The following is a 25,840-nucleotide window of genomic DNA, read 5'->3' on the forward strand; positions in this document are numbered from 1 at the left end:
CATATTTACAGTTACCTTTGGTTACATAGCCATTCATATGAGGAAGAAAAATAACAATACATTGAAAGATAAGTGAAATTGGCAATGTCTTTATAGTACTGGAAATGTGCTGAAAAACATTTTTCGTTTCTAAAAACCAATGTATCAGGAAAATATCGGAGATTACATTTACTATTGTTCATCCTTTCGTAGACCCAGTTGTTAAATAATGGTTTTAAGGAGGTAAAATACACTGTTATTAGTTGATTGATGCTTGTTCCATTATCTAAAATCTACTGTATATGCCTATATGTTAGCATTACATCACTTAGTGTGTGTGTGTGCGCGTGCTTGCGTGTGTGTATATGGTTGATTCTACTTATACTAATTATTTAGAGTGCACTGTTTGTTGTTCAGAAGATGTAACCTCACAAACCACATGATCTTGTAAAATCATCTGACTGGTCGCAAATTTGTTCGAGTGTTGAAATAGTATCGTTTTTAAGTGTCATACCATTAGCGGGTGGCCTCTATTCTCTGACAGATCATTTGTCCAGTATGTTGTGATGGATAATGAGAACATTTCCCCAAAATCTCAAGATTCACTTGTCCTAAAACTTTCATGAACTGGATTTTGACAAATTAATTTAAATCACCCCAAAATGTTTTTGCACACGTTTTAAAATGGGGGAAAGAAATTACATAGTCAAAATTATGACTAATAATCTGGTGTAATATTACGGTGTCATGAACTGGATTTTGACAAATTAATTTAAATCACCCAAAAATGTTTTTGCACACATTTTAAAATGGGGGAAAGAAATTACATAGTCAAAATTATGACTAATTACAGTAATATCTTAATATAGTTTCCCCCCCCCCCCCCCCCCCCCCCACTAGTTTAGGTTTTGGTTAAACCTCATGCATGAGATTACCAAACACAAAATATCAAAAGACTTAACTCTCAATATGTTCATAAATTGACAATGTTTTGTACATGCTACCGAATTTTTTAACTTCTGTAAGAGGGCAGGTTGTGTCATGTGGTAATATATAATCAAATGTTTGTAGCATTATTCAATGTTGAGTATGTTAGATACATATTTATATTTCATGTTTAGTTTATGAATCGGTTCTCTCAATTTTTATGTTAAAGTTTTAATGTGTGTGGAAAAAAGTTTGAATTTTTCTTTGTCAAAAATCCTAAGCACTGAGATGTTTGTGCTTAAATGAAGATATTACCCTTCCTCTACTTGTGTCTAGGACTTGGTTGACTTATTTACTGATGAGCGGTATGGTAGTTCAGAGAGTTGAGTAGAACTACCCTCTGCTTGTTGCTGTGGTCAGTGTACAGGGGATTTTTTGCATTTCAGCAAATATGCTTTTCTTAAGGGGAAGTGCTCGTTGATACTGGTTTTGTAGTCTTTTGTAAAAATCAATAAACAATTTTTTAAGTACCTCAATATCTTGGAGTCTGTATGTCTTGGAGTCTGTAATATACAGTATATATATATACAGTATATATATATATATATATATACATATCCCTTATCCCTAGATGTTTGGTTTAATATAGACATTACCATGGAATTACATTTCCTCATTACCATTTGTTTTTGGCCCTGTTAGCCTATTACATACATTTCAGTCTAATTACCCAGATATACCCATTGTTAATACCAAGCTATTATCTGGTTATTACTTATTATAACACTATTGCCCCGCTAGTAGTTGTTACTGAGGTGTAATGTAAAGTACCCACTTTTGCTTTTGCTCCCATTTGTCATAAGTTGAAAATAAAAGGTTGTGTTAGTGAGCAGTAGCACTTCTTTGCCAAGATAATCCATCCACCTGACAGGTGTGGCATGTCAACATGCTGATTAAACAGCATGATTATTGCAAAGATGTGCGTTGGGCTGGTTACAATAAGGCACTCTAAAATGTGCAGTTTTATCACACAATACATTGCTTTTGAAGGAGCATGCAAATGCTGACTGCAGAATGTCCAGAGCTGTTGCCCATGATAAAATTGCACATTTTAGAGTGGCGTTTTATTGTGACCAGCCCAAGGTACACCTGTGCAATAGGCTGTTTAATCAGCATCTTGAAATGCCAAGTGTCAAGTGAGGGGTTATCTTGGCAAAGGAGAAGCATTCGCTAAACACAGATTTAAACAGATTTGTGAACTAAACTTGAGAGGAATAAGCCTTTTGTGTGCATAGAAAAAGTACACATGCTCGATTCCTAGGGTGAAGACTGGAGATGATGCGCCATGGCTGCAGTTATGGAAATCGCCCACTCCGCGGGCTCCCACATACAGGGTACCGCTCACCCACCTAGGCGCCATCGTGCAACTGTGCGCCATCTGCTTATTGCTGCATCCCAGTTGCTCGAGTGACATCACTGATGACATCACAACTGCCTGAGTGACATCACAGTTGGGCAAACACAGTTGCTCGAGTGACATCACTGATGACATCACAACTGCCTGAGTGACATCACAGTTGAGCAAACACAGTTGCTCGAGTGACATCACTGATGACATCACAACAATTGCTCGAGTGACATCACTGATGACATCACAATTGCTCAAGTGACATCACTGATGACATCACAATCGTGACGCCCGCCCACTTAGCCAATTTTAACTAAAAGAAGATAGGCCAAAACGGTGTTTCGGTTCCACTCAAGCAATTGTGATGTCATCAGTGATGTCATAAATCCTTCCTGGCTGAGGCTATATAAGTGGTGGAAGACCCTCCAAAAACGATAATTTTGACCCGCAGTAATTCAACATTTAACACAAACTGTCAATTATATTAAATGAATAAATAACACAGGTGCCCTCTCAGTCAGTGTGTACGGGCCTGCTCGGGCTGGAGGAGTGGTAGGGCAAAGGGAAACAGGAGGAGGCGGAGGAGGAGGAAGAAAAGGAGGAGGAGGAAAGGAGGCGGAGGAGGATGGATACTAGAATGCGCGACGACGCAACTAAACTAAAGTTGTTTATTTGAGCAGTCAGCTAGCTTCTAGTTCTAGGTCAGAGTCTAGCTAACTACAGCCTGATCACAGCAACGCAGAGTGGGAACTAAACACCGAAAGAGTCTACTGTTACCTCGTGTGATCAGTGTGTCCTTGTTATTGTCGCCTGCTGGCTGGGAGGGAGAGGCTTGGGAGAGGATATGGCTGCACTTTCCCCCCAGATCCGAGGACTTCAGACAGATGAGGTGACGTTACCAAAACATTTGCTAGCGTTGACATGGAATTGTTCATGTGCTCTGGTTAGCCAGCTGGCTAACATAGCTGGCTAACACAGCTAGCGGAAAACAATGATATCTTATGCTGTGAAGATAACTAGCGTGTGTTAAAACGTGTCACTGGTCGACAAATTGACAATGTCAGTATGATTGACCGCCATTTTTGACGTTAAAACGACTTTCCAGCTAATGCTATCATTACTTCCTAATTGGAGAGCTATTTCTACTTTTTGGACAGGAAACCCACAGGCTCGCATTACTTATTTGCATCAGTGGCCAGCTGCTGTTTCCCGTCCTGTGTATCAGCACACAGAATTGTAATTCAAATCGATATTATCATGCCTAATGTCAATCAGTTCCAATCATGTGAGACCTGTCAATTCAGGTGACGTTAAGGCCCAAGTAATTTCCGCCATGGGATTTATTGCGAAATATCATGATGAGCCAGGAGCTACAATAAAAGCATGAATGAGACTGAAATGGAAAATTTACAAATTTGTGTCGAAATGTCACGTGATAGATTAAAAAAGTGATTGTAGCTATCACATGACACATCATGGCTGTGGTTGGTTATTACGTAGTACGTGATAATACAAAGACACGTTTACTGTAGCTTCTCCCCAGGTGTGATTATTGTGAGAATTAAAGCTCCCAATACTCTTATCAGTTGGGCCAACTTTGTAAATGTCATGACATGATGACATTGACTAATATAACTTTTGTTACTTCAGGAGGAATCCAGGATCCTAAGAGTGAAAGTCATTGCTGGAGTTGGGCTGGCCAAAAAGGATATACTTGGAGCCAGGTACATTGTTCATATTAATATTCCCAACTAACTTAAAGTTGGGCTTGGTTTCGTGCTGCACAAATGCAACAGCAGTCTGAATTCAGACAGACCATTTAGCTCAAAGTAATTGCAGATATAGAAAATATAATAATCCCAACAATTTCCCCCAGACTAGACTCTAGAGCAGGGGTGTCAAACTCATTTTAGTCCAAGGGCCACATGCGACCCAATTTGGTGTCAAGTGGGCCAGACAATGAAAATCAATAATCAATAATAACCTATAAATGACAAAACCTCAAACATTTTCCAGTTTCTTTTAGTGTAAAGAATTACAGGCACAACCCTACCATCAAGCACATTATCTACTGTCTGTACTGTGCATTACAATCGGTTGCAGTGGAGGGTAAATGCAATTTACCCACCCCTTTGAAATGAGGCAGATAGTTTACTCACCTATTTACAGATCAACTGTATCAATCAATGAGGGCAAAAAGGTGGGTAAACTACTCACCTTGGATAGTTTACCCACCTCTGTATTTACCACTACACCCCTGATTACAATTGCTGACAACTGTGCAATTCAATATAGTCAAGCAAAGGTAATGAAAATAGCTGACTATTTAGTGATTAATACAGATAACATGAATAGGCGACTTAATATTTAACTTGCTCCTGAAACCTGGTGCATCACATTGGATTGAAGGACTTCTCAGTGCAATTTTCACACTTTGCAAAGTCATCCTTTGGGCCGGATTGGACCCCTTTTGGGGGCCGGATCTGCCCCCCGGGCCGCATATTTGACACCCCTGCTCTAGAGGACACCACCATCTCATGCTGTAGTTAGCATTCAATAAACATTCTCTGCCCCAAACTCATTCCACTAGCTGTGTGACTGGCCATTTAGTCAGGCCTCGCTCACAGAGTTGGCATGCAGCCTCTCCTCTCTCTCCCCAAATGGTTTTCATAGTCGACAGACTTCACTGGCTGATTCCAACTCTGCTCACCTGTGGGCTCCTCCACTCTGGAGGTCTCCATGGTGCTGAACCTGTCTTGAGTCATTTTGGCCACTAATTAGCTATTTTTGCCCATTTAATCAGACCTAATCACCTAATTAAACTTCCTGAAAGATTCAGCACGGTCGCTCGTAAAATGGCATAGCTGTGGCCGAACGAACGCACGTTCTGATATCACCTGGTTTTTGGTTTAGTTTTAGTATAATAACCGTGATTGAGACACCTTAAAAATTTTCCTATTTTTTTTCATAGAAAGGAGAGAAAAATAAAATAAATTTGTGCATTTTGCATAATTTGTGCTTAAAGCAGCTAAGAGCAAGATTTTCGATTGTTATTAAACACTCTAAATTTAATATCGATGCATCACATCTTACCTCTAATAGTAGACGAGACCAACGCCGAGTAGTCTCGCTTGAACCCTGAGTGAATCGGCCAGTGTTGTCTTGACGATTAGTCTGTCTGCGCCGGGGCAGATCAGGAAGTGAAATGAAACGGTTTGCGGCAGCCACTTAGGCCATAACCACAAAATAACAAAATTACTTCCAAACAAACTGTTAGAATATAACGAGAGATGTTCGCGAGAGTAGCAAGCCCCTGCATGGCGTTCTCCGTGTTTATGGTCTGTTGCTAGGCAGAGCGAAACGGTTGAAGGCAGGCAGCTGCCGTAAACCATTTCGTTTCACTTCCGGGTTTATCCGGCCCGCCGGTAGACAGATAGAGAGAGAGAGCCTGGTGACGCGAGGTTAGTAGACAGACACAGACTCTATAATCATCAAGAGAACAATATCCGATTCACACGGCTTTGGTCTCAGCTACTATTATAGGTAAGATGTGATGCATCAATATTATAATTATACTGTTTAATAACAATCGAAAATCTTGCTCGTAGCTGCTTTAAGAAAATGTGCAGAAAGTCAATAGAGTTAATACTTTTATACCTAATGTATGCATAATATTAGTGATTTGGCTCCAAAATTGCCATATCAGCAATGAACCGGTAAAAAAATGATGTGATTGAATACATTGCCAATAACAAAACATTGCTTCAGTCACTAACTTCATAATACTGTTATGGTAAAACAGTTGAAATTTGACGTAAAATGTGGTTTTATTGCGTGCCACAGTGCCTCAACCCATGCCTTTCCTCATCTCAGAATCAAACTACAATCCATTCTTGTGTTGAGCAGACAGTAGCTGGACTCTTTGTCATGTCCGAAGGCGGTGCCTGGTCTGATCAGACTTTGAAGTCATCTTTAGCCTTTGGAGTGGAAGAAAAAGACTCAATAATGCCAGAACGATTGAACAAGCCATGAATACATTGAAAGTCGCAAAGAGAGTACCGGTATTATTCACCATTGTTTTGATTTGGAATAGCTGTTCAAAGCTCTGTTTCTCCCTCTTTTTGTTACAGTGATCCATATACAAGACTGTCCCTCTATGACCCTGTCATTGGGGAAATAACAAGTCTCCAGACCAAAACAATAAAAAAGGTGCGTAACCGAAAGTCAGAATAAGCAAATGCAATTGTGGTTTATTAGTGAGCTCATATCTCATTATTAATATTTTTTTTCTTTTCCATCTCTTTTAACCTGAAGACATTGCACCCAAAATGGAACGAAGAATTCTATTTCCGAGTAAGTGAAAAGGCATCAGAAGCAAAGATTTGTGTGATTTAGCTATGAATATGATCATTGATGTGCAGTTCACTGTGGCTCCATGACCATCATTGGGTTGGGTATGACAGGATCTGGGGGAAAGACAATCTGCACTAGTTCTCCAGCTTAAAATGCTTCTATTAATCTCCCACATTTCTCACAAAGTGCAGTTATGTGCCTTTGCAGTGCTGTAGAACACAGAGCAGATTTGACATAACAGGAATTTGGATTACCGTAACCTATATTTGACTAGAGCAAGATTGTAATTGTATTACTTACATGTATCAGGTGGGCTTCTTAGACCTTGGCTCCTTTTTACTTACACACAGTAAAGTGCTTCCAACCCACTGATTGAACAGACTTTGTGCTTATATTTCAGGTTGATCCCACAAAACATCGTCTGCTGTTGGAAGTGTTCGATGAGAATCGTCTGGTAAGTTTTTCAGATATGTTCTAAGTTACTCAGATATGTTCAGCATTTTATGCAATCTGGGAACCCAGAGTCTATCAGTCTGATGGCTAATGATTCTGGGACAGACAGACGATATTTCGGGGGTTTCCACTGTAGAGCGAACGTCCCGCCCCTTCCGTCATTGTTTACAGTCTGACGAAGTCTCATATGCAGCTATTTATTATTATTATTATTAGCCAAAATGTCACCTGGACCTCAATCGATCAGCTCCAACTCCATTCTCGCGTCAATTGGACTGTGAACAATAACCGCAGCGCACAGAAGCGGAAGTCTTGGCGCGGACATCCACTATATAGAAACCCCAGAATATCAGCCTTCTGTCCCAGAATCATATTAATCGTCAGACTGATTGTGACTCTTGGTGCCTAGATTGCATTTTATGTGATTTGTTTGTCAGATTTCCAATTTAGGTTGTACTTGAGCAGAGCTAGGTTTGTTGGGCCATTTCCCCACATTTTAGATTGTTCTAGTACTGTGTTCAAGTTGCTGCTGTCCGACAGGTCTCGTTTGCTGGGAGTATGGGCTCATCATGATGTGTTATTATCACTGACTATATTGTGTTTAAAAGCTCTGGCCAATGCATAGACTCTAGGTGGGCATCTCTGGAAAATCTTGAATGAACATGGAAAAAGTATTGGAAGATAATTGAGGAAGAATCTTCAGCTATAGAGGGATATGGCTTAATTGATCTTTGGCATCAAGGAAAATCTTATCTGTTTTAACAAAAAAGAAAAGAAAAAGACCTTTGCCCATGTAAACAAATATTCAAAGTCAAGACATGTCATCAACATGACATGTGTGCAAAACCATTAGTGAATAAATGCCAAATCTCGAGTGGTAGTCTGTCTCGAACAAGTGCAAGGGTTTGTGTCATATTTCTGTCAATAAAGGCATCTTCCATTCGGTGCTAGGCTAACATGGTTTATCTTCCTGTCAAAGATACAGCCGCCCTTATTTTGCCATGACATCTTTGATATTGTTTGAAACCTGCAATACCGAATTATCGAGAGCTGTAAATATGGGCAAAGCCTGGCTACACTAATGACATCCTAACGCCTGTCGTACACGTACAGTACAGGCGTAGGCCGAGTTCAAAGGCAGTTGCATATATCACATAAGGTGTTGTTTATTATCCCTTAGGTGGCCATTATTATGTGAAGAGATATGTTGCTAAGTACTGATTATCGAACCTGTGTTTTAGTTATTGTGTGTTGCTGGATAAGATGTTGAACTGCAGACAAGAGATTGTTGTGAACGTAGCCTAGATACTGTGTAGATGCTAGTGTCCAATGTGAGGTTGCATTTAGTGCCCAGCATGGTAAGAAAGCAGTGAGAAACAAGTGGCAGGCTGAAGCATGATGCTGGATCAGTCCAGCTGCTGACCCAGTTTCCTGCCCGCCTGATGTAAGTCCTGGCACACCTGATGCTGCTGCCTGGAATGCTGCATTCATGTGCTGGAAAATGAGATCCCGACTGGGAAAATTCACGTGAACGGACGCTCAAGGCGGAAACAACTCGGTGAACATTTTGACTCGATGTGAGGATGATGTCATAATATGCAGAAACATGGCGGACGAGACAAAGTGGACGCTTTGTTGATGGCAAGAAACATTTTATTTTGCTCACATGTCATTTATAATATGGTATTACTGTTACTTACTTGCTGTCCATGTAGAGTGGCCTAGATTAGCATTAATCCTGATCTGGTTTACACATTCCGATCATTCCGACACCACACAAGCACATGAGCACACAAACGTCGGAAGAACGACTTGCCGGCTCGGAAAATAGGAGCATCCGAGGAGCACATGAATGCATCATAAGCAGCCAGACTCAAGTCCCACCCTCCTTGACTCAAGTGACAACACCACTACCTTCTGATCCTTGCTAACTATGCTAAGTAACTATATGTAATACAAAAACAGGCTAGCAATTATCCAGCATTAGTGCCCCCAAAGTCCTGAGTTTGACCTCACACACATTTGGACACTTAACCCTAAGCAACAGACATTCTCACCTAAATATAACCACACTCTCATGTCATCTAGTCAATGATTTGCATATTGCAATGTATCAGTAGAGTTTTATGCAACATTATAGCAGCAGCTATAAAGGCATTCTCTCCACAGTACAGTCATTCAATTGTAAATGTTAAAAGTGAACCAGTCAACTGTGAGGTCGGGAGCCAAATAAATAGTGTTAACTAAGCTGTAAACGACGTCTAAACTTTCTCTTTGGCAATTAGTTAGCCTCTTGCATTAGTATGAATGTTTATCTATTCTGCACAATCTATTTGAGTTTGACTGTAGTACAGTAGTAGTAACAGTAGTACAGTAGTAGTAACAGTTTAGACGTGTGTAACACAGTTGGCTTACTTAATTGCACTTACAGTGACATTGGGCACGTGTCTCTACATGCCCTGTCCTCAGTGATCCTCCTGGGCTTCTGACTGTGCGCTGCCTCATCAATAACAGACTCTGCAACAACAAAAAACTGCAGCAAAAAGTGAGATTCTTACAGAGGACATACAGTAGAATAGATCATTAATGTCCAAGTCAATGCACTGTCACTTAGATGGCCATATTATAACCATTTTGTACTTCATGCTATTTAATGCATGTCATATCATATGCCCGTTTTTAGCCCACTCCCTCTCTGTCACTACCTCTGTCTTATTTGTCATCCTAATTGTTTTATCGACTGTGAGCTTGTTGTTGTTGTTGTTGTTGTTGTTGTTGTTGTTGTTGTTGTTGATTGATGTTTGGCACATTTTGCAGTGCTTTTTAAATATCTGTGCTTCCTCAGCTCCTCCTTTTCTATTTCTGCCGTTTGACCTGAGGCTTCTAGAACTTGTCATGACGTTATCAGTTTGCCCGTCATGTGGTAAAACAAGCCTGGGGTTGACCGATTCTAATCTGCTTTGGCATTCTTCAAGTAGGTTTTTTGTGATTTGGAGGCGCGTCAGTAGCAGTTGTGTAACTGTGTGTGTGTGTGTGTTGTGATTTGGAGGGGCGTGTCAGTAGCAGTTGTGTGACTGTGTGTGTGTGTTGTGATTTGGAGGGGCGTGTCAGTAGCAGTTGTGTAACTGTGTGTGTGTGTGTTGTGATTTGGAGGGGCGTGTCAGTAGCAGTTGTGTGACTGTGTGTGTGTGTTGTGATTTGGAGGGGCGTGTCAGTAGCAGTTGTGTGACTGTGTGTGTGTGTTGTGATTTGGAGGGGCGTGTCAGTAGTAGTTGTGTAACTGTGTGTGTGTGTGTGTGTGTGTGGTGATTTGGAGGGGCGTCAGTAGTAGTTGTGTGACTGTGTGTGTTGTGATTTGAAGGGGCGCGTCAGTAGTAGTTGTGTGACTGTGTGTGTGTTGTGATTTGGAGGCGCGTCAGTTGCAGTTGTGTGATTGTGTGTGTGTTTGTATGGCCACCGCCAGTCTGACAGGGAAAGAAATAGAGAGAGAGAGGGCCATTAAAAGCACACAGACCGTCGCTGGTCGATTGACACAACAAGACAACAGATATTTACACATTGTTAGAAGCCGACCAGTCCGACCGGCCCACACACACACTCACTGGCCCAGCAGGATTCTTCCTCCTTCACCTGGTCTGTGTGTGCAAATTCATGGTCGGGCGTCAAAGCCTTCGCCGCAGCTGGCGAGCCTGCCGGCGTAGGCGATGCACAGCTCCCAAAAATGTGACTCGACTCAGCTGATGTGAACGGAGCAAGTACCGTAAATTTCGGACTATAAGCCGCGGCTTTTTCCCCGTTTTTTGGCCCTGCGGCTTATATAACGGTGCGGCTTATCTATGGATTTTTTCGGGGAAAAAAATAAATAAAATTCTCTCTTCTTTAGCACTCTTTCTAACTATAAATCCACTTCTGTTTTAATTTCCTCTCTTGCCCTCTTTTCACCACACCGCGGACACTGTGTGCACTGTAAAAAAAAACACAGGTGGTGTTGTGTTATGTTGTTTTGTTGAAATGTTAATAAATGGGAGCTTCCTCAAACAGCCATCTCTTTCCCGACAATCCCCTCTGTGCATGAACCCTTACATATGGTAATTAAACATTAAAACACAATTAAAAAAAAAAAAAAAACATTAAAACACCTGCGGCTTATAGTCCGGTGCGGCTTATATATGTAACAAACAGGCAATTTTGCTGCTGCGGCTTATACTCCGGTGCGGCTTATAGTGCGGAAATTACGGTATACTATAATGTAGATGGGGAGATAACAGTGAAAGCCATTATCAAGTATGTGCACTACATTCTGTCCGTGGGATAACTTCTAGTCATAGAAATCAGAGTGAAATCACACAATTACTCATTGTGCAGGGGAGTGCGGGGACTTCCCTGGGATCCCTCGTCGAGCTGACATTCCAGTATCTATGTCTAGCTAAACTCCTATGAAAGAAACCTCCTAAACTCAAGGCTACGTTGAAGCATGTTTCTCGCTTAAGTCTGCATACTTTGTTGCTCAGCTACAATGCTACACTCTTTTGTCAGTCAGTTACTTTTCACACGGAGCACGTTTCCATTAGGCTTTAGAGTACAAGAGCCATTTTATTTGTCTAAAAAAACAGAAGATGAAAAAAGGTGAATGAATGTTGTCTTTAGGTTAACACGTTCAGTGCCAGCGACGCCATATGGCGTCATTAGAAATTTACCGTACAGTGCCAGCGACGCCAAATGGCGTCATAACTCCAAATTGTTTTTTTGACGGGGGGGTGTCGATCTAAGCTTCTTACGTCGCCTCTAACAATATTGTAGCTATTGGAGGTCGATAACCTATTTTACAAACCCATTAGGTGGCGACAGCACTCTCCTGATCAGAGAAAAAGGAGCCAAACACACAGAAATAGTCACTGGGAAAAAGGAGGAAATCGCATCGCATCCGTCCGTATGCATCGACGTGCAGAAGCACAACGAGCACAACGCCAGCTGTGCCCAGAGCAGCAGCATCCGCTGTCACAACTGAGCACCTTCATGTACGCTGCAACAGCACATTGACATAATCAGCATTATTATTCCGAACTGGAAGCATGCCAGCCCGTGACAAACACACGCGGAACCAAAAAGCTGAATATCGCGCACCATTCACTGTGTGTGCGCAGCAAACTCAGCAGAGACTGAGAGCCACCAGGCACATAAGACACACCCAGGAGGCGTGTGCAGTTGAGGGGGGGGGGGGGGGGGAGCACGCAGAGCAGCAGAGCAGCATACACTTCACCCAGACAGACCCAGACATCAGAAAATTAGCTTCAGAGTCAGAGATGTGCTTGAAATGTTTAATTTCACAAAAGGCTCGTTATCTCAGCTCGTAGAAAAAAAGGTATGTTTTTCGTTCAATCAGGCTATCTTCTCCGGCTCATAACTAAAGAACGGAAAATGGGATCAATAAACTTTTTTTTGCAGGTGATAGAAGAGAGTCTCATCGTTATTTGTGCGTGTTCAGTGTTTACATAGTAATTATTAAAAAAATTATATGACTGTTTTAAAATGCATTGCGGCCTATGTGGCACAGCAAGCAACCTTTTGCCCAAGGGCCGTGGCACTGAAAGTGTTAATGCATGAAAACATCATATCTCAGTGACCCAGTTGAGCTCATATTGGGTTCAGATGCCTGGCTCACTCCCCTATCAAGCGGGTCACAGTGGCATGTAAACATCGTACTCCCGTCCCTCCACTCCTTGTTTTCGCTGTCTGCGTAAACTCAAACTCAGGCTCACCTCACTCACATTGTTATGGGTACTTTTTGGTGAGCAGGAGTTCCCATTGCGTGAACATTCGTTGCCCATGTATTAGAAGTAGCCTCAGTCAGAGGGGGACAGGGGAGCCGGTAGCTGCATACCTTTCATACCTTTTTTGGCCCTTTTCTCTGTGGATGAGATACTACAGGTGGACAGGAATATTCTGTGAACTGATTTATTCATGGACACAGGGGAGACTCAGTCACAGTGTATCAAAAGTGCATGTAAACTGCTTCACCCAAATAATACCTTAGTTGGAGTATGGTCTAACGCAGGGGTGGGCAATTATTTTTCCTGGGGGGGCCACATGAGAAACCCAGATTGTTGCCGGTGGGGGGTGGGGGGGTGGGGGGGGGGGGGGGATATTGTCATGCCATAACCTCTCATTTGTATCACTAAATGAAATGACAGAAAACAAACTGCACTTGCACTTATTATTCTTCAGCATTTATTATATTGAAAATCACTAAAAACAGCCAATTTAGGTCATCTCATTAGTTTTTGCTTTTTTGCTTTTTTGCTTTTTACTTTATGAGGAAAATGGTGTTGTTTGTGTTAGACCTCCCGGGCCAGGTGGAACCACCATGAGGGCCGGTTCTGGCCCCCCGGGCCGCATAATGCTCAGGTCTGGTTTAACGGCTAGTTACTCCATGCATGTGAACATAGTCATATACAGACATCATGGGTAGATGGTGAGAGATGATTCATGGTGACAGTATTCACAGATTGGATAAACACAAACATGTTTGAATACATCAGGAATGGTAGAAAGCGGTCTCTGTTGTACGGCAGTGGGAAAATGTGCTGATCAGTAGCGGACTCAAAGAGAAGTGATACTGTTGAGGTAGTTGGGCAGAATTGCCATCCAGCTGGTCGTCAGTTGGTGGTGATCAAGAAAATACTCTGAAGGCAGAGATGCTTTGGTCATGATTGACTGTTCTGTGGGTTCTGCCGGCTAAGAAATGGTTAGACTCCGGGGGAGGTGGCAGGCGTTAAACATCTCTGCTTGCTGGACGATTGTAAGCAATTTGCCATTGGATTGTGCAGATGCAGCACTGAACCAGACAGTTAAGCAGGAAGTGGTGATTTATTGTGTTTTGGTTATGCAAAGCCTGCCCAAGAGATGTTGGAACAGCTTCAGTTGGTGGACAAAGTACATCTGCTGACAAGCTTTCTTGGAAGTGATGTTCTCATCACACTTCCTGTGAGATGGTAGTTGACAGGAAGTCACTTTGGAGGGTGGAAGTGGTTTTTGTTTGTCATTTCCTTAGTTCTAAGGAACGTCTGTTTCAACTGGATCCACCTTTCTTTCTCCACGGTTTATCTCTAGCTCACTGGTGGAGAGACGAGGGCTGTCACAGTGGTGTGATCTGCAAGATCTTTAGCTATTTATAAAACTCCAAATACTTATGAATCCTCTGGTCAACTTCACTCAAATTGTTCCTATGTGAATGACCTATTATTCTGTCCACAGAGAAGAAGTTAACTCAGAAATAAGATTAGCTTAATTTAATCAAAAAATTCTAACATTGCTATTTATTGTCCAAAGGTTAACTGTAATATGTTGTTATGACACCGAAACAATCCCGAAATGGTTGAGTAAGCCGATCCTGTTTTCTTCTAAAATGTCAATGTCTATTGCGTCTCTATCACAGGTCTCTATTTTTCTATTTATTCGAGGCTTACTACACCGTCTGACTTGGCACAAACGTGTTTCGGCACGGCGCGCGTCGGCCACTTACATCCTCTGGCTCAGCCGCCGCCACGTGCTGCCATGTTGGATTTAGCGCCTGTCGTGATGTTTCCTGACAGTAGGCAGTGTTGCTGTAAAGAATAGCCAGTGAGCCTCACTGCATCAAAGTGTCCGGTGAGTCACTTTTACATTACGCGCTGTGCTGAAACGGACTGGCTTGCAGTCAGAGTAATCCCCTGAAATAGCCAGGCCTCACTCACAATAGGCTGTCATTAATAAAGGGGACTGTCAACGGGCAGAGAGTGGAAATCAAAGCAGCACTGACTGTTACATGAGGTGTCGTATCACAGGTGCCATGCCACTCCTAAAGCAGTCACATGTCTGTCTGTCCTTGTCTATCCACTATTTTGTATTTAAATGCGAGAGAGAAATGTAGCAGATTCTCTGTAGGTAATATATTACAGTACAAATGACCACTTTCTTTGCTGGCTACCAGCTAAATTTTTCACAACTTTATTTTTTTGCATTAACTCCAGCATTTGAACTATGCATTTGATTGCTTTTGTTGCTTTTTTTTTTTTTTTTTTTTTACACTACCAATCACTTCCCTGCATATTTGCACAGTCTGTGGTGGTTTCATGTTTGAATGCTATTTGGCAACCCAGTCCTCAGTTTGATATAGAATTATGCCGAAAGTCATTCCCGTTGATTTCCTGTAATTCAATACCAGTGGTAAAAATATTTGTGGGGCACAGAGCAGGAGAAACTTTAGAAGCATAGCTGCAGTGGGAAGTGGAGTCTTGAGTGAGCGGCCTCAGGCAGACATAACAGTTTAGCAGAGCTTCGTCTAAGAGGCAAAGACAGTGGAAGGACTAGCGTGTTGTTGTTGTTGTTGGGCTTTTTTTTTTTTCAAAGGGGGTGAGCACGAGGGTGGAGGCTGGAGAAGATCCAGGGTGTTTAGATACTTCACTGATCTGGCTGGACTTCAAGAGATACAGTTGCAGCAAAGCAGAGGCTGGGCTCTCTTAACGTCGGCAGTGGGAGCTCTGCCCTTCAGGATCCCAGTGTAACTTTTTTGTTTTCTGAGTAGGGCTGAAGCTCCTCAAAGAGGAGGACCTCTGGGATTGCTTAAGTTTCAAGGGTCGTGTGTTTGGGTCATTCCAGAATGGCCGACCTCCTCTGACTAATAGCTGAGATCAGCCTTGAGAGGAATGTAGGTTGTCACCGGAGCTATTTTGGCAATGTACAGCCGCTAATGATTGTAATCACAGAGCGAGAAGTCTGAGCAGTTGCTTAGCTTATTCTTTTTTTCCTGCTAGCATCGGTTTGATCATGCTACACTCGCCAACATTGCAGGGATTAGAGAGTTAACCGAATGGCACGCCGACTCCGCTTTGCTTTCGCGTCGAGGAGAAGCAACACGGACCCTCTCTCAGAGAGCCTGAGCAGCCATGGTGAGGAGAGTGGAGTCAGCGCGTCGGCCCGGAGCCCCACGGAGAGCCTGGCCCTCAGCTCTGTCCACCTGAAGGTGACTCCCCTGTCACCGGACTACGGTAATCTACAGCGTTACTCGTCAGTATTCATACCCAAGGTGAACAGCGGAGGATGTAGCAAGAAGAGCATTTTGCAGATCTCGCTTCAGCCCTGTGGCAAGCTCAGTGGAGAGCTGGAGGGCAGTGCTGCAGAGGATGGAGAGCCTGGTGGCTGTGAAGGAGGAGCAGGTAGCAGCTCCGACGGAGGCTCGTGCAGCAGCAGCACGGCCAGCGATGCAGGTTACTGTAGCAGCAGCAGCATCTTTGAGCCGGAGGCTCCAGAACAGCACAGGGCTGCCCAGGAGAGCACCGTCCAGGAGAGGACTGTCCAGGAGAGGAGTCGACCCTGCTGCAAGTCCAAGGTCCCTTTGAGACGCTGCTCCTCCTTGGTTATGATTCCGAAGAGCCCCTGTAGCACCCCACCTGCCTCCCCAGTCAGCCCAGTGGCTCTGCCCGCTCTCCCTCCAGCCAGAGGTTCTCATCCGGCATCTCTCCAGACGTCTCCCGGTGAACCCTCGCAGGACGACGAGGAAGTCACTTGCAAAGGGTCCAGTGCCACAGCACTAAATGGCCGTCGCCTCTCCAAAGGCAGCTGCTCCTCAGCTGAGTGCCGGGACGGCAAACACATGGTGCAATTTAACGTTCCTTTACAGGATGAACCGACATGTAAAGCGGAGGACCGGAGCAAAATAACGGAGCGGTCGGTGATGTTAGACCGCTCAAACCGGCACTCTAGCAGTGTGCTGCTTCACTTTGCCCACCAGAGACCGGTGATGGCTGGGAAGGGAGCCACAACCATGGCGACAGTCAGTGTGGAACCTCCTGAGGCTTCTCGTCGAGCGCCACAGCCCGAGGGCCAACAGGCCCCCCACAAAAAGCTGTACCGAAGCACCTCCGCTTGTTTGTTCTCCTCGGCGAAGCCGTCGGAAAGCAACCACAAAGTGTCTCCAGGAGGAAGAGGACAGGAAAGGCCCGAGGAAACCCGTTGTCACCGTGCCATACAAAGAAGCTTTTCCCTGGAAGTGCCCTACGCCAACACTGGAATTTCATGTCATGTTTCGAACCCAAAGCTCTCTAGCCCTTGCTCTCCACATGTGCACATCCACCTGTCCCCTTTCTCTCCCACTAAGCCGTCGAGCTCTGTGGCTGATGTCCAGCCCGGCCACAAAGAGGATTCTATTCCAAAGAACTCCGGCCAAAACACCAAGGTGAGTGGTACGTTTCTACACCAGGATTAACTGCTGCTCCTTGCTCAGCAGAGCTGTGCCTAAGCAGAGCCCAAATGTCTCAAGCTTCTAAGAAAAGGAGAATCCTTGTCCGGGTGAAATGGCAATATACATTTCAGCGTGACTTGCGAGGCAAACCGTTCTCTATTCAAAGTAGTACTTACAGACCACCTCACTGAATACCATAAACTGTTGTGCTTTGCCAGCTCAAGTGTGACAAATTTGAGTTCTGCTTTCATGTACAGAACGAAAAGGTAGTTTGATGTAAATGAGCACTGTGAATGACAACTAACGACGGTGTTGATAAAGTGGCTACGCTGTGCATTTTGCTTATTGCGATTATTGTTGCCAGAGGAAAGTGTAAGTGCACTACTATTATAAGAAGACTATTATTAAGACAGGTGTATCTTTATACTTGATATAATAATGCTGTGTTAAAGCTGCTCTCTCCTGATATCACTATTAAAATCTGTGAAGCTCTGTTTACTCAGGGTCAGCCATTAGAAACAGCTACGTTCAGTAAGTGAGAAGATGGCTACGGCCAAGTCGTGCAATTAACAAGCCCAATGTGGACAAACATTCAAAGGCGTTGGGTTACATTTACAGTAACCCGTTTACATATCGGTTTCCCCCCCCCCAAAAAATGCTGAAAGAGAAGGAAAAATTCTGCCTCCTTCTGGCTTGTAAGTGTGTTGGGCCGTTAGAATGTGAATACACACACACACATGCTTAATTTTAGAATAGTTCTCCATTTTTATGATTCTGTTAACGCTTTGAGTAATCAGCTTAAGTATTTACCCCGGGCTAATTTTAGTTGTGGGAAAAGCAGAGCCCCTTCCTGATATAAATAAGTGCCTCTGAAATATTCCCCCTGACTCCAGATAGTCTGGTGGGCTGTTAGCTCTGCCCAGTCCTGTGGATTCAAATTTAACAGCGTGATACTAGAGCAGCGCTCAGTCATGCCAGCCATCTGTGGAGATGGGGTGGGGAGGGGGTCGTATAATGTAGGCAGGGAGGGAGCGTGAGTCTTTCCCAGTAATGGGGTGGCGTGTTCCCTTCCCTCTGGGTCCCCCTCCTGCCAGGCACTGTTTGTAAAGTATCAGGTATCAGCCCCCCCCCCACCCCACTCTGCATTTAGCAGCTTGTCAAAAAAGAAGGCCTGCGCCAGTAATTAGCTTGTGCCCTTACCTTTAAGTCTGCTTATGCAGATCTAAATTAAATTTTCTTAAAACAAAATATATTTAAATGTCCTCTAGATCAGTAGTCTCTTAAAACAGACTGTCTCATCTACATCCGGCGAATACACAGCTATACACAGTATGTACGTTACACCCCCAGAACATGCACAAGGAAGTTGGGAAAAAACTTCAAACAATCACGACACCTGTGTCCACGAAAAATGCGGCATATTGGATTCTGATTGGACTAATGAGCGGAAGACCCGCCTTTCTGCGATTCTGATTGGACTAATGAGCGGAAAACCCGCCTTTCTACTTCCCATTCCGGTTGGTGCATGATTCTCCCCCACGAAGTACAGACGGTATGGCGGAAGCATTTGAAAATTGCCGAAGCCAACTCGTCTGTTCTAAGAGACTACTAGATCAGTGGTTCTCAAATGGGGGTCCGGGGACCCCCAGGGGTCCGTGGCACTTTGCCAGGGAGTCCGCGAAAGTTTTTCAGGAAAATAAAAAATAACAACTTTTTTGTGTGCAAAAGCTCCATAGTTCAACAAAAATATTGTATTCTTTAAATCTAAAATGGTTCATGGATTACATTATAATCTAACAAACCTATCAATTTAAAAGTCAAGCACGTTACCGTGGAAAAAATTAAGCTTAGCCCAAAATCACAAATCAGAATGAGGGGGTCCCCGGTATATTTTCTATCTTGTAAGGGGTCCTTGGCTGAAAAACCTTTGAGAACCTCTGCTCTAGATGATACTAAGCATGGTGACTACTGACTACTAGTAAATGCATTATCAGGACCAAGTGTATTTATTTTGTATTTCATCTTTGTCTCCTTAGTTATCTTCATGTTTTTTTTTGCAGAATTTAGACTCTCTCTCAGAGGTCTGCATGAGTCAAATATCACACACCTTTGTTTACATTCTGGCCATGCTTACTAACACTTGGCAACCCCAAATGAATTGACGATGACGTGCGCAACATTTGCAAAACATTTTTGAAAATGAATATCCTTCTCCCAAAGAGTTCTGCTCCATTGACACCAAATTGGGCACAGATTTGATTGAGTACGGTAATACTTTTTTTTTTTTTTTTTTTTTTTTTTCACACGGTTTGCATTCTTTGTACTGCTTGCAAACAGTCCAACAAAGAAATCTGACGTAGTATTAAAAAAACACTCAGGTTTTTGTTTAGTAGCGGTTCAGTCACGCAGCGACTCACTGCGTGACCGCGCTCACTGCCAGTGGCAACAAAACTCACTGCCAGTAAGAGCTTTGTTGGTGAAGCAGTCCATTTTGATGATGGGTGTTAAAAATACCACCGTGCAAATTTCATGAAAGTTTCCACTCTGTTGTTCTTATCTGTGGTGACCTCGCAGGCCTCATCTCTCAGGTTAATGATCAGCCAGGTCCAGACGCACTACGGGAGGAAGGTGACGAAATGGATACTATTCCAAACGGGATCTCTGTAGCAGTGACTGTAAACTGTACTCCACTAGTCATCATATGATCTCGGCTCATATTGCATTCACATGATAATGAACCAAATAAACAATTCCATTTTCAGAGGTCCAAATGAAGTCCAGGGGTATCAGGTTGAAATGACCCACCTGCCATCGTGGACTGTCCACATTTTATAGTCCAATCAATGTGTTTGTACTGTGTGTGTGTGTGTGTGTGTGTGTGTGTGTGTGTGTGTAGCAGGGGTGGGTGGCTTTACTCATAGTTTGAACTCACATGTGGGCCCTGGTTTTGAGGCGTTTTATTGCCAGTCACACCTACCATGCAGAGAACTGTCTTTTTCCCCATGTGCAGACTATTGAGCTTTAAAGGGACAGCTCACCCTAAAATCCAAAATATATTCCCTCTCACCTGTAGTGCTATTTATCCATCTATATCGATTTGTGTTGTGTTGGTTGCCTGAGTTTTGGCGATATCGGCCTCAGAGTTTCTGCCTTCTCTCCAATACAATGGAACTGGATGGCACTCGGCTTGTGGTGCTCAAAGTGCCAAATAAATACATTTGAAAAACTCAACAGCAATGTCTCTTTCCAGAAATCATGACCCCGTTACTCAAGATAATCCACAGACCTTGTTATGAGCAGCTTCATGGAGGAACTATTTTCTTTTGACCAAACTACAGCCGCTAGCTGCTAGCTAGTTCCTACATGAGACTGCAAAAGAAAATAGTCCCTACATGAAACTGCTCACAACAAAGTCTGTGCATTATATTGAGTAACCGGGTCATGATTTCTGGAAAGAGACAAAGCTGTTGAATTTTTCAAATGTATTTTTTGGTGCTTCGAGCACCACAAGCCAAGTGCCATCCAGTTCCATTGTATTGGAGAAAAGGCAGAAATCTCTATGGCCGATATCTCCAAAACTCAGGCATTAACGCAAAATGATGTAGATGGATAAATAGCACTACAGGTGAGAGGAAAAATATGTATTTTGGATTTTAGGGTGAGCTGGCCCTTTAACTTTCAGCCCTTGAACTGCTCAAAAACTGGAGAAGATAGCCAGCGTTTCATGACTTTGTCGCTATTCACTGTAGCAGTTACAGCCAACATGTTTTGGGTGTACAGCCTTGAGTCTATCAGAATCACCTGGCAAACAAACGTGCTCATTGTTTGAAAGAGTTGGCAGCTGAGGATCGGTTGGCCTCCTGCCTACTGGACGGGATGGATCAGGACACTGTTTCACAATAACCTATACAAGACCAACGTACAGCTGAAGAAATGACAAGTAACGTGGACGCCAGAAAGAAATAACACACACTTCAAACTAGGCAGAGCCGATAAGGGGGGGGGAAACATGAACAGTATGCGACAAACATTTGTAGTGCGTGCATAATACGCTCACCGAGCACTTAATTAGGAGCACCTTACTACTACTGGGTAGGTATCAGCTTTCAGCTCAATGTCAACTGGCTACCAAAGTGACATCCGCCTCAAAGTTCGATGTGTTGCGTTCTGAGAGGCTTTTCTGCTCTCCACAGTTGTCAAGAGGTTGTCTGAGTTACTGTCCCTTTTCTGCAAGCTCGAACCAGTCTGGTTTTTCTCCTCTGACGATCGCTCATCAACAAGGCGTTTCCGCCTGCAGAACTGCCGCTCACTCACTCATAGTTATTTGTTCTTCGCAGCACCATTCTGTGTAAGCCCTAGAGACTGTTGTGCGTGAAGATCCCAGGAGATCAGCAGGTTACTCAAACCAGCCCGTCTGGCACAAACAAACCATGCCACGGTCAAAGTCAATGAGATCAAATTCCCTCCCCCATTCTGATGTTTGATGTGAAAATGAACTGAAGCTGCTGATCTGTATCTGCATTGATCGTATGCGTTGTACTGCTGCCACAGGAAATGTCGGAATGGATAATTGCATTGTTTCCCCCCAGCTCTATGACTATACATACATACTCTATATACCATGGCTGACCAATTAGGAGCCCGCGGGCCAACTTTGGCCCGCACCCTGTCTGTTTTGGCCTGTAATGGATTTGACCACACAGACAGACACACACACACACACACACACACACACACACACACACACACACACACACACACACACACACACAAACGCGGTATGATGATGATATTACTGTATTTCGGAGGCTGTGCCGGGCTCATTTTTCAAGCTAGCGTGATGCTTCTTATACCATATGAAACTAGAAGACCTAAGGAATCGATTGGTATTATCTTTGTCAACCTAGTATGTGGGGAAGGTGGGTAAATAACACAGAAAATTTAGGCTAACTTTTGGTGAGGGGAAAAATTGGCATGGCCATTTTTAAAGGGGTCCCACTCCCTTCACCTCAAGATATCTGAGTGGGCTCTATGGGTTATGCACCTTGAGTTCCATGCACTTTCTGTCAAAAAAGGGGTCTTTCCCTTTGAAAATGTTTAAGTTATTGTTAATCAACTTTAAATCTAACTACAAAAGTGTTTAATAAAAGTTCTAATATTTTTATTATTTTGAAAATTAATTTTTGATTTAGAATGTAAATTGCCTATAAAATATACATTTTAATGTAATGTAATTTCGCATAACATCGACATTTATTTTTGGCTCACTGCCCTCCACCCAGATTAATTTTTGGCCCTTCATAGGAAATCATTTGGGCACCTCTGCTCTATACATACTGCTCCAATAACATTAGCTGCATAGCTTGAAATGAGTAGTTTCACAGGCTGCTGTCAACTTGTCAGACGCAGTTTGTTGTTGCCTAGCAACATCAAGATAGGTTTCACCAGGCTTGATTCACAGAGACTTATCTGCCTATAGATTTTTGGCACAATCTTGTGTGTCATACCAGATGACGCAGTGGGGGAGCATTTGGTTTTACAAGCCTTCTACGTCTGACCATCAGGAACAGTCTGAACGAGTAATGACCATTTTATCTGTAGGCTCAGCTTTTCATTGGGCAATATGTTCAGATGCATAAAAAAAACACTCAGTTCTTTCTCAAACGTAGGCATCACTTCACCTTCATAACCAGGAAGGTACCAAAGGGAAGAGATCCTTTTGAATTGACAGCAAATGCATTTTTTTCTCTCCCTTTTTTGACATAAAGGTGAACTCGGTGACCTTTTGAAACTGGCAGGGACAGGTGTGTTTTGGGGTCTGTAACTGCTGATGTATTGTAGTTTATGAGCTATAATACAGCTGGGCTGGGCTGGGCTGCGATTGATGGTGCAACTTGTGAAAATCTGAGCAGGCTGTTTCAAGTTCTATTGACATAATGTTTGCTGGGCGATCAACATGGCTGACATGTTGTGGGTGAAGTGTGAGCCTAAATAAATGCAGGCGTAGTGGAATTAGGTGAATGCAGATCATCTAATCAGTGCTAAAAGGAATGTGACAACAGACACTCACCCACCATGACACATTCTTGGCCTTCTAGATGTCGTCTGTATAATTCAGTGCTGCTGGAGTTTTAATGGAAGCTTGTGCTCCCACACTGCACACTCCATTTGAAGGCCACACATTGACCTATAGAGACGTGTGGGACAGGAGGTTTTCGCAACAGGAAGTTGATCTTTAGAACTCTCCTCTTGCACTACTTGCACTTAGGAGGTTGTGCTTCTCTATGAAACTCTTCAAAATAAGTAGCATGGACAAAATGCATTGCATTAAAAGAATCAAATCAATTAAAATAGAAAGATATTTTTACCCCGCTAATGCCGAGCTCAAACTACACAAATTCAGTCCGATATCGACATGATTTGGTCGCGGCCGACGCATTTCCAGCGTCGGGCCCAAGTATGAACGCCGGGGACGACGAACCTTGACATATAATCAACGACAAGCGTTGCGGCATCTGGGATGTCTCACGACACGCTGACAAAAGGCCGCCAGTCTTTGGTATTTTCTCACCTAGTTTGACATCTACGACGCATTCCTTTTGACTTCAGCTTGGGGTGGGTCTTCTTGTTTTCGGGGGCAGAGAGACAGAGTGCCCCATAACCATAGCAACTCACTCACTCTTTGCCTGCATAGGGAGAGACACTATAGGCCGCTGGTGTGAAGAGCCGTTGACTGAACACTATGCAGGGAAAGCGAGAAATATAGGCTACAAAATCGATCATATTGTAGGCTACAATAATACTGGGTGGGCTAATAGATTTTTGTAGCCTATATTTCTCGCTTAAAAGTGATCAATTATGGTTTTTGTTTTTCACTGCATGAGAAAATGATTTGTGGCATGCTTGATGCCTGTTGTTCCTGACTTTCTGCGTGACAGTTGGCAGCCCTGATCGGGATCAAACTTTTACGGTTGCCTTTCTCCCAGCTAAGACACGTCAGACATTTTTGGCAGTATCATTGCCTCATCTGACATGGTGACATCGTGAAACACAAAAGATATCCCCCGTAGTCTGATCCCAGGCTCCAGCATGAAGGAAACCCAGAATCACATGGCGTTACGTCTTGGTATTGAGTAGTCACACACACACACACACACACACACACACACACACACACACACACACACACACACACTGGTGACACTGTCAACCAGTATACGATTAGTGTGCCTTACTGCCTTTACCTCTCCAAACATAACAAGACAGCTTAAAATACCCTTTGTCGGCATCACCGGACAAAAATGCAACAGCAATATAAACCCCTTCAAAAAGTTTGGAAATTTGTGTTTGGTCAATCATATCTCTGTGATCAAATCAAATCATTGATTAATCGTTGCAGCGCTACGTGGGACCCACCCACATAATCAGCTGTGCTGCTCATCCCACAAATGCATGATCCATACAAATGAGGCCTCATTGTAAAGGGAAATTAACAGGCTTTCCAATGAAATCAGATCCAATGCTGAGGATACAGTAACAGTCAGAGATATGATGAACCTTTGTGAGGCGTTTCTAATACAACAGCAGCTTGCTGAGTGAACTCAGGTAAACAAACACAACGAGGCCAGCTGGAGAAAGGACCAGCAGCCACCTATTGCTTAACACTTTACACAAGAGAAACATGACCAAGTGCATGTACTCTGACTGGGAGGCACACACACACACACACACACACACACACACACAGCGCACATGCACACACACACACACACACACACACACACACACACACACAGCGCACATGCACACACACACACAGCGCACAGCACACATGCACACACACACACACAGCGCACATGCACACACACACACACACACACACACACACACACACACACACACACACACACACACACACACACTCACAAGACATGTCAGTATATCCATTGGTGCTCATTCAAAAAACTAGGCAATTCAACAAGGCTGGGGGGGGACCCTTCCAAGACCTCCAGTGACGACTGTGTCCATCTAGCTTCTAACTAATTGTAAAAGTCAAGAACATAATTCTGAACAACAACAACAACAAAGACACACACAGTATAGATTCATTCACACAGTCTTGAGATGGTAGTTTATGGTCTGACTCTACATATTGGAGAGAGAGAGAGAGTTCAGTGGTTGTTGTTGAGGCTGACCATCGCTGGCCTTGTCCTTGACCCCGGGCTTATCTGTTTGTCTCTGCCGCACCATGTGAAGTGCCAGGGCAGGTCAGGACGAAGGAGGGTTCCATCTATATTTGCTCATGTAAACACTCCATACTGCTGTCAGCCACCCAGACGTGCTGCGGGTGTTCATTTGGTCACAATGCCGACTCTGACACCGTTGTGCGTTTGCCTTCTGCCTTCAAGGTTGTAAAGGCCGTGTGATCATGGCATGCAGCAAAAGATCAGAGCAGAGAATATGATTCTGACAAAATTCTGAATCTGTCTGAATCCCTCTGG

The 25,840-nt window shown here is 43.5% G+C and overlaps 1 protein-coding gene across 1 annotated transcript in view; it reads left to right on the forward strand.

Annotated features, from left to right (window-relative positions):
* Positions 1 to 3,032: 3,032 nt before the first annotated feature.
* nedd4a (NEDD4 E3 ubiquitin protein ligase a) overlaps positions 3,033 to 25,840 on the forward strand; it is a 38,132-nt gene continuing 15,324 nt past the window's right edge. Inside the window, exons 1-5 of the mRNA XM_083651124.1 lie at positions 3,033 to 3,203; positions 3,965 to 4,038; positions 6,445 to 6,523; positions 6,629 to 6,667; positions 7,068 to 7,121. Coding sequence (XP_083507250.1) covers positions 3,159 to 3,203; positions 3,965 to 4,038; positions 6,445 to 6,523; positions 6,629 to 6,667; positions 7,068 to 7,121 — 291 coding nt within the window. The 5' untranslated portion in view covers positions 3,033 to 3,158. The remainder of the gene's footprint in view (positions 3,204 to 3,964; positions 4,039 to 6,444; positions 6,524 to 6,628; positions 6,668 to 7,067; positions 7,122 to 25,840) is intronic.

Source organism: Poromitra crassiceps (assembly GCF_964638095.1).
Source record: "Poromitra crassiceps genome assembly, chromosome: 14".
Taxonomy (NCBI): domain Eukaryota; kingdom Metazoa; phylum Chordata; class Actinopteri; order Beryciformes; family Melamphaidae; genus Poromitra; species Poromitra crassiceps.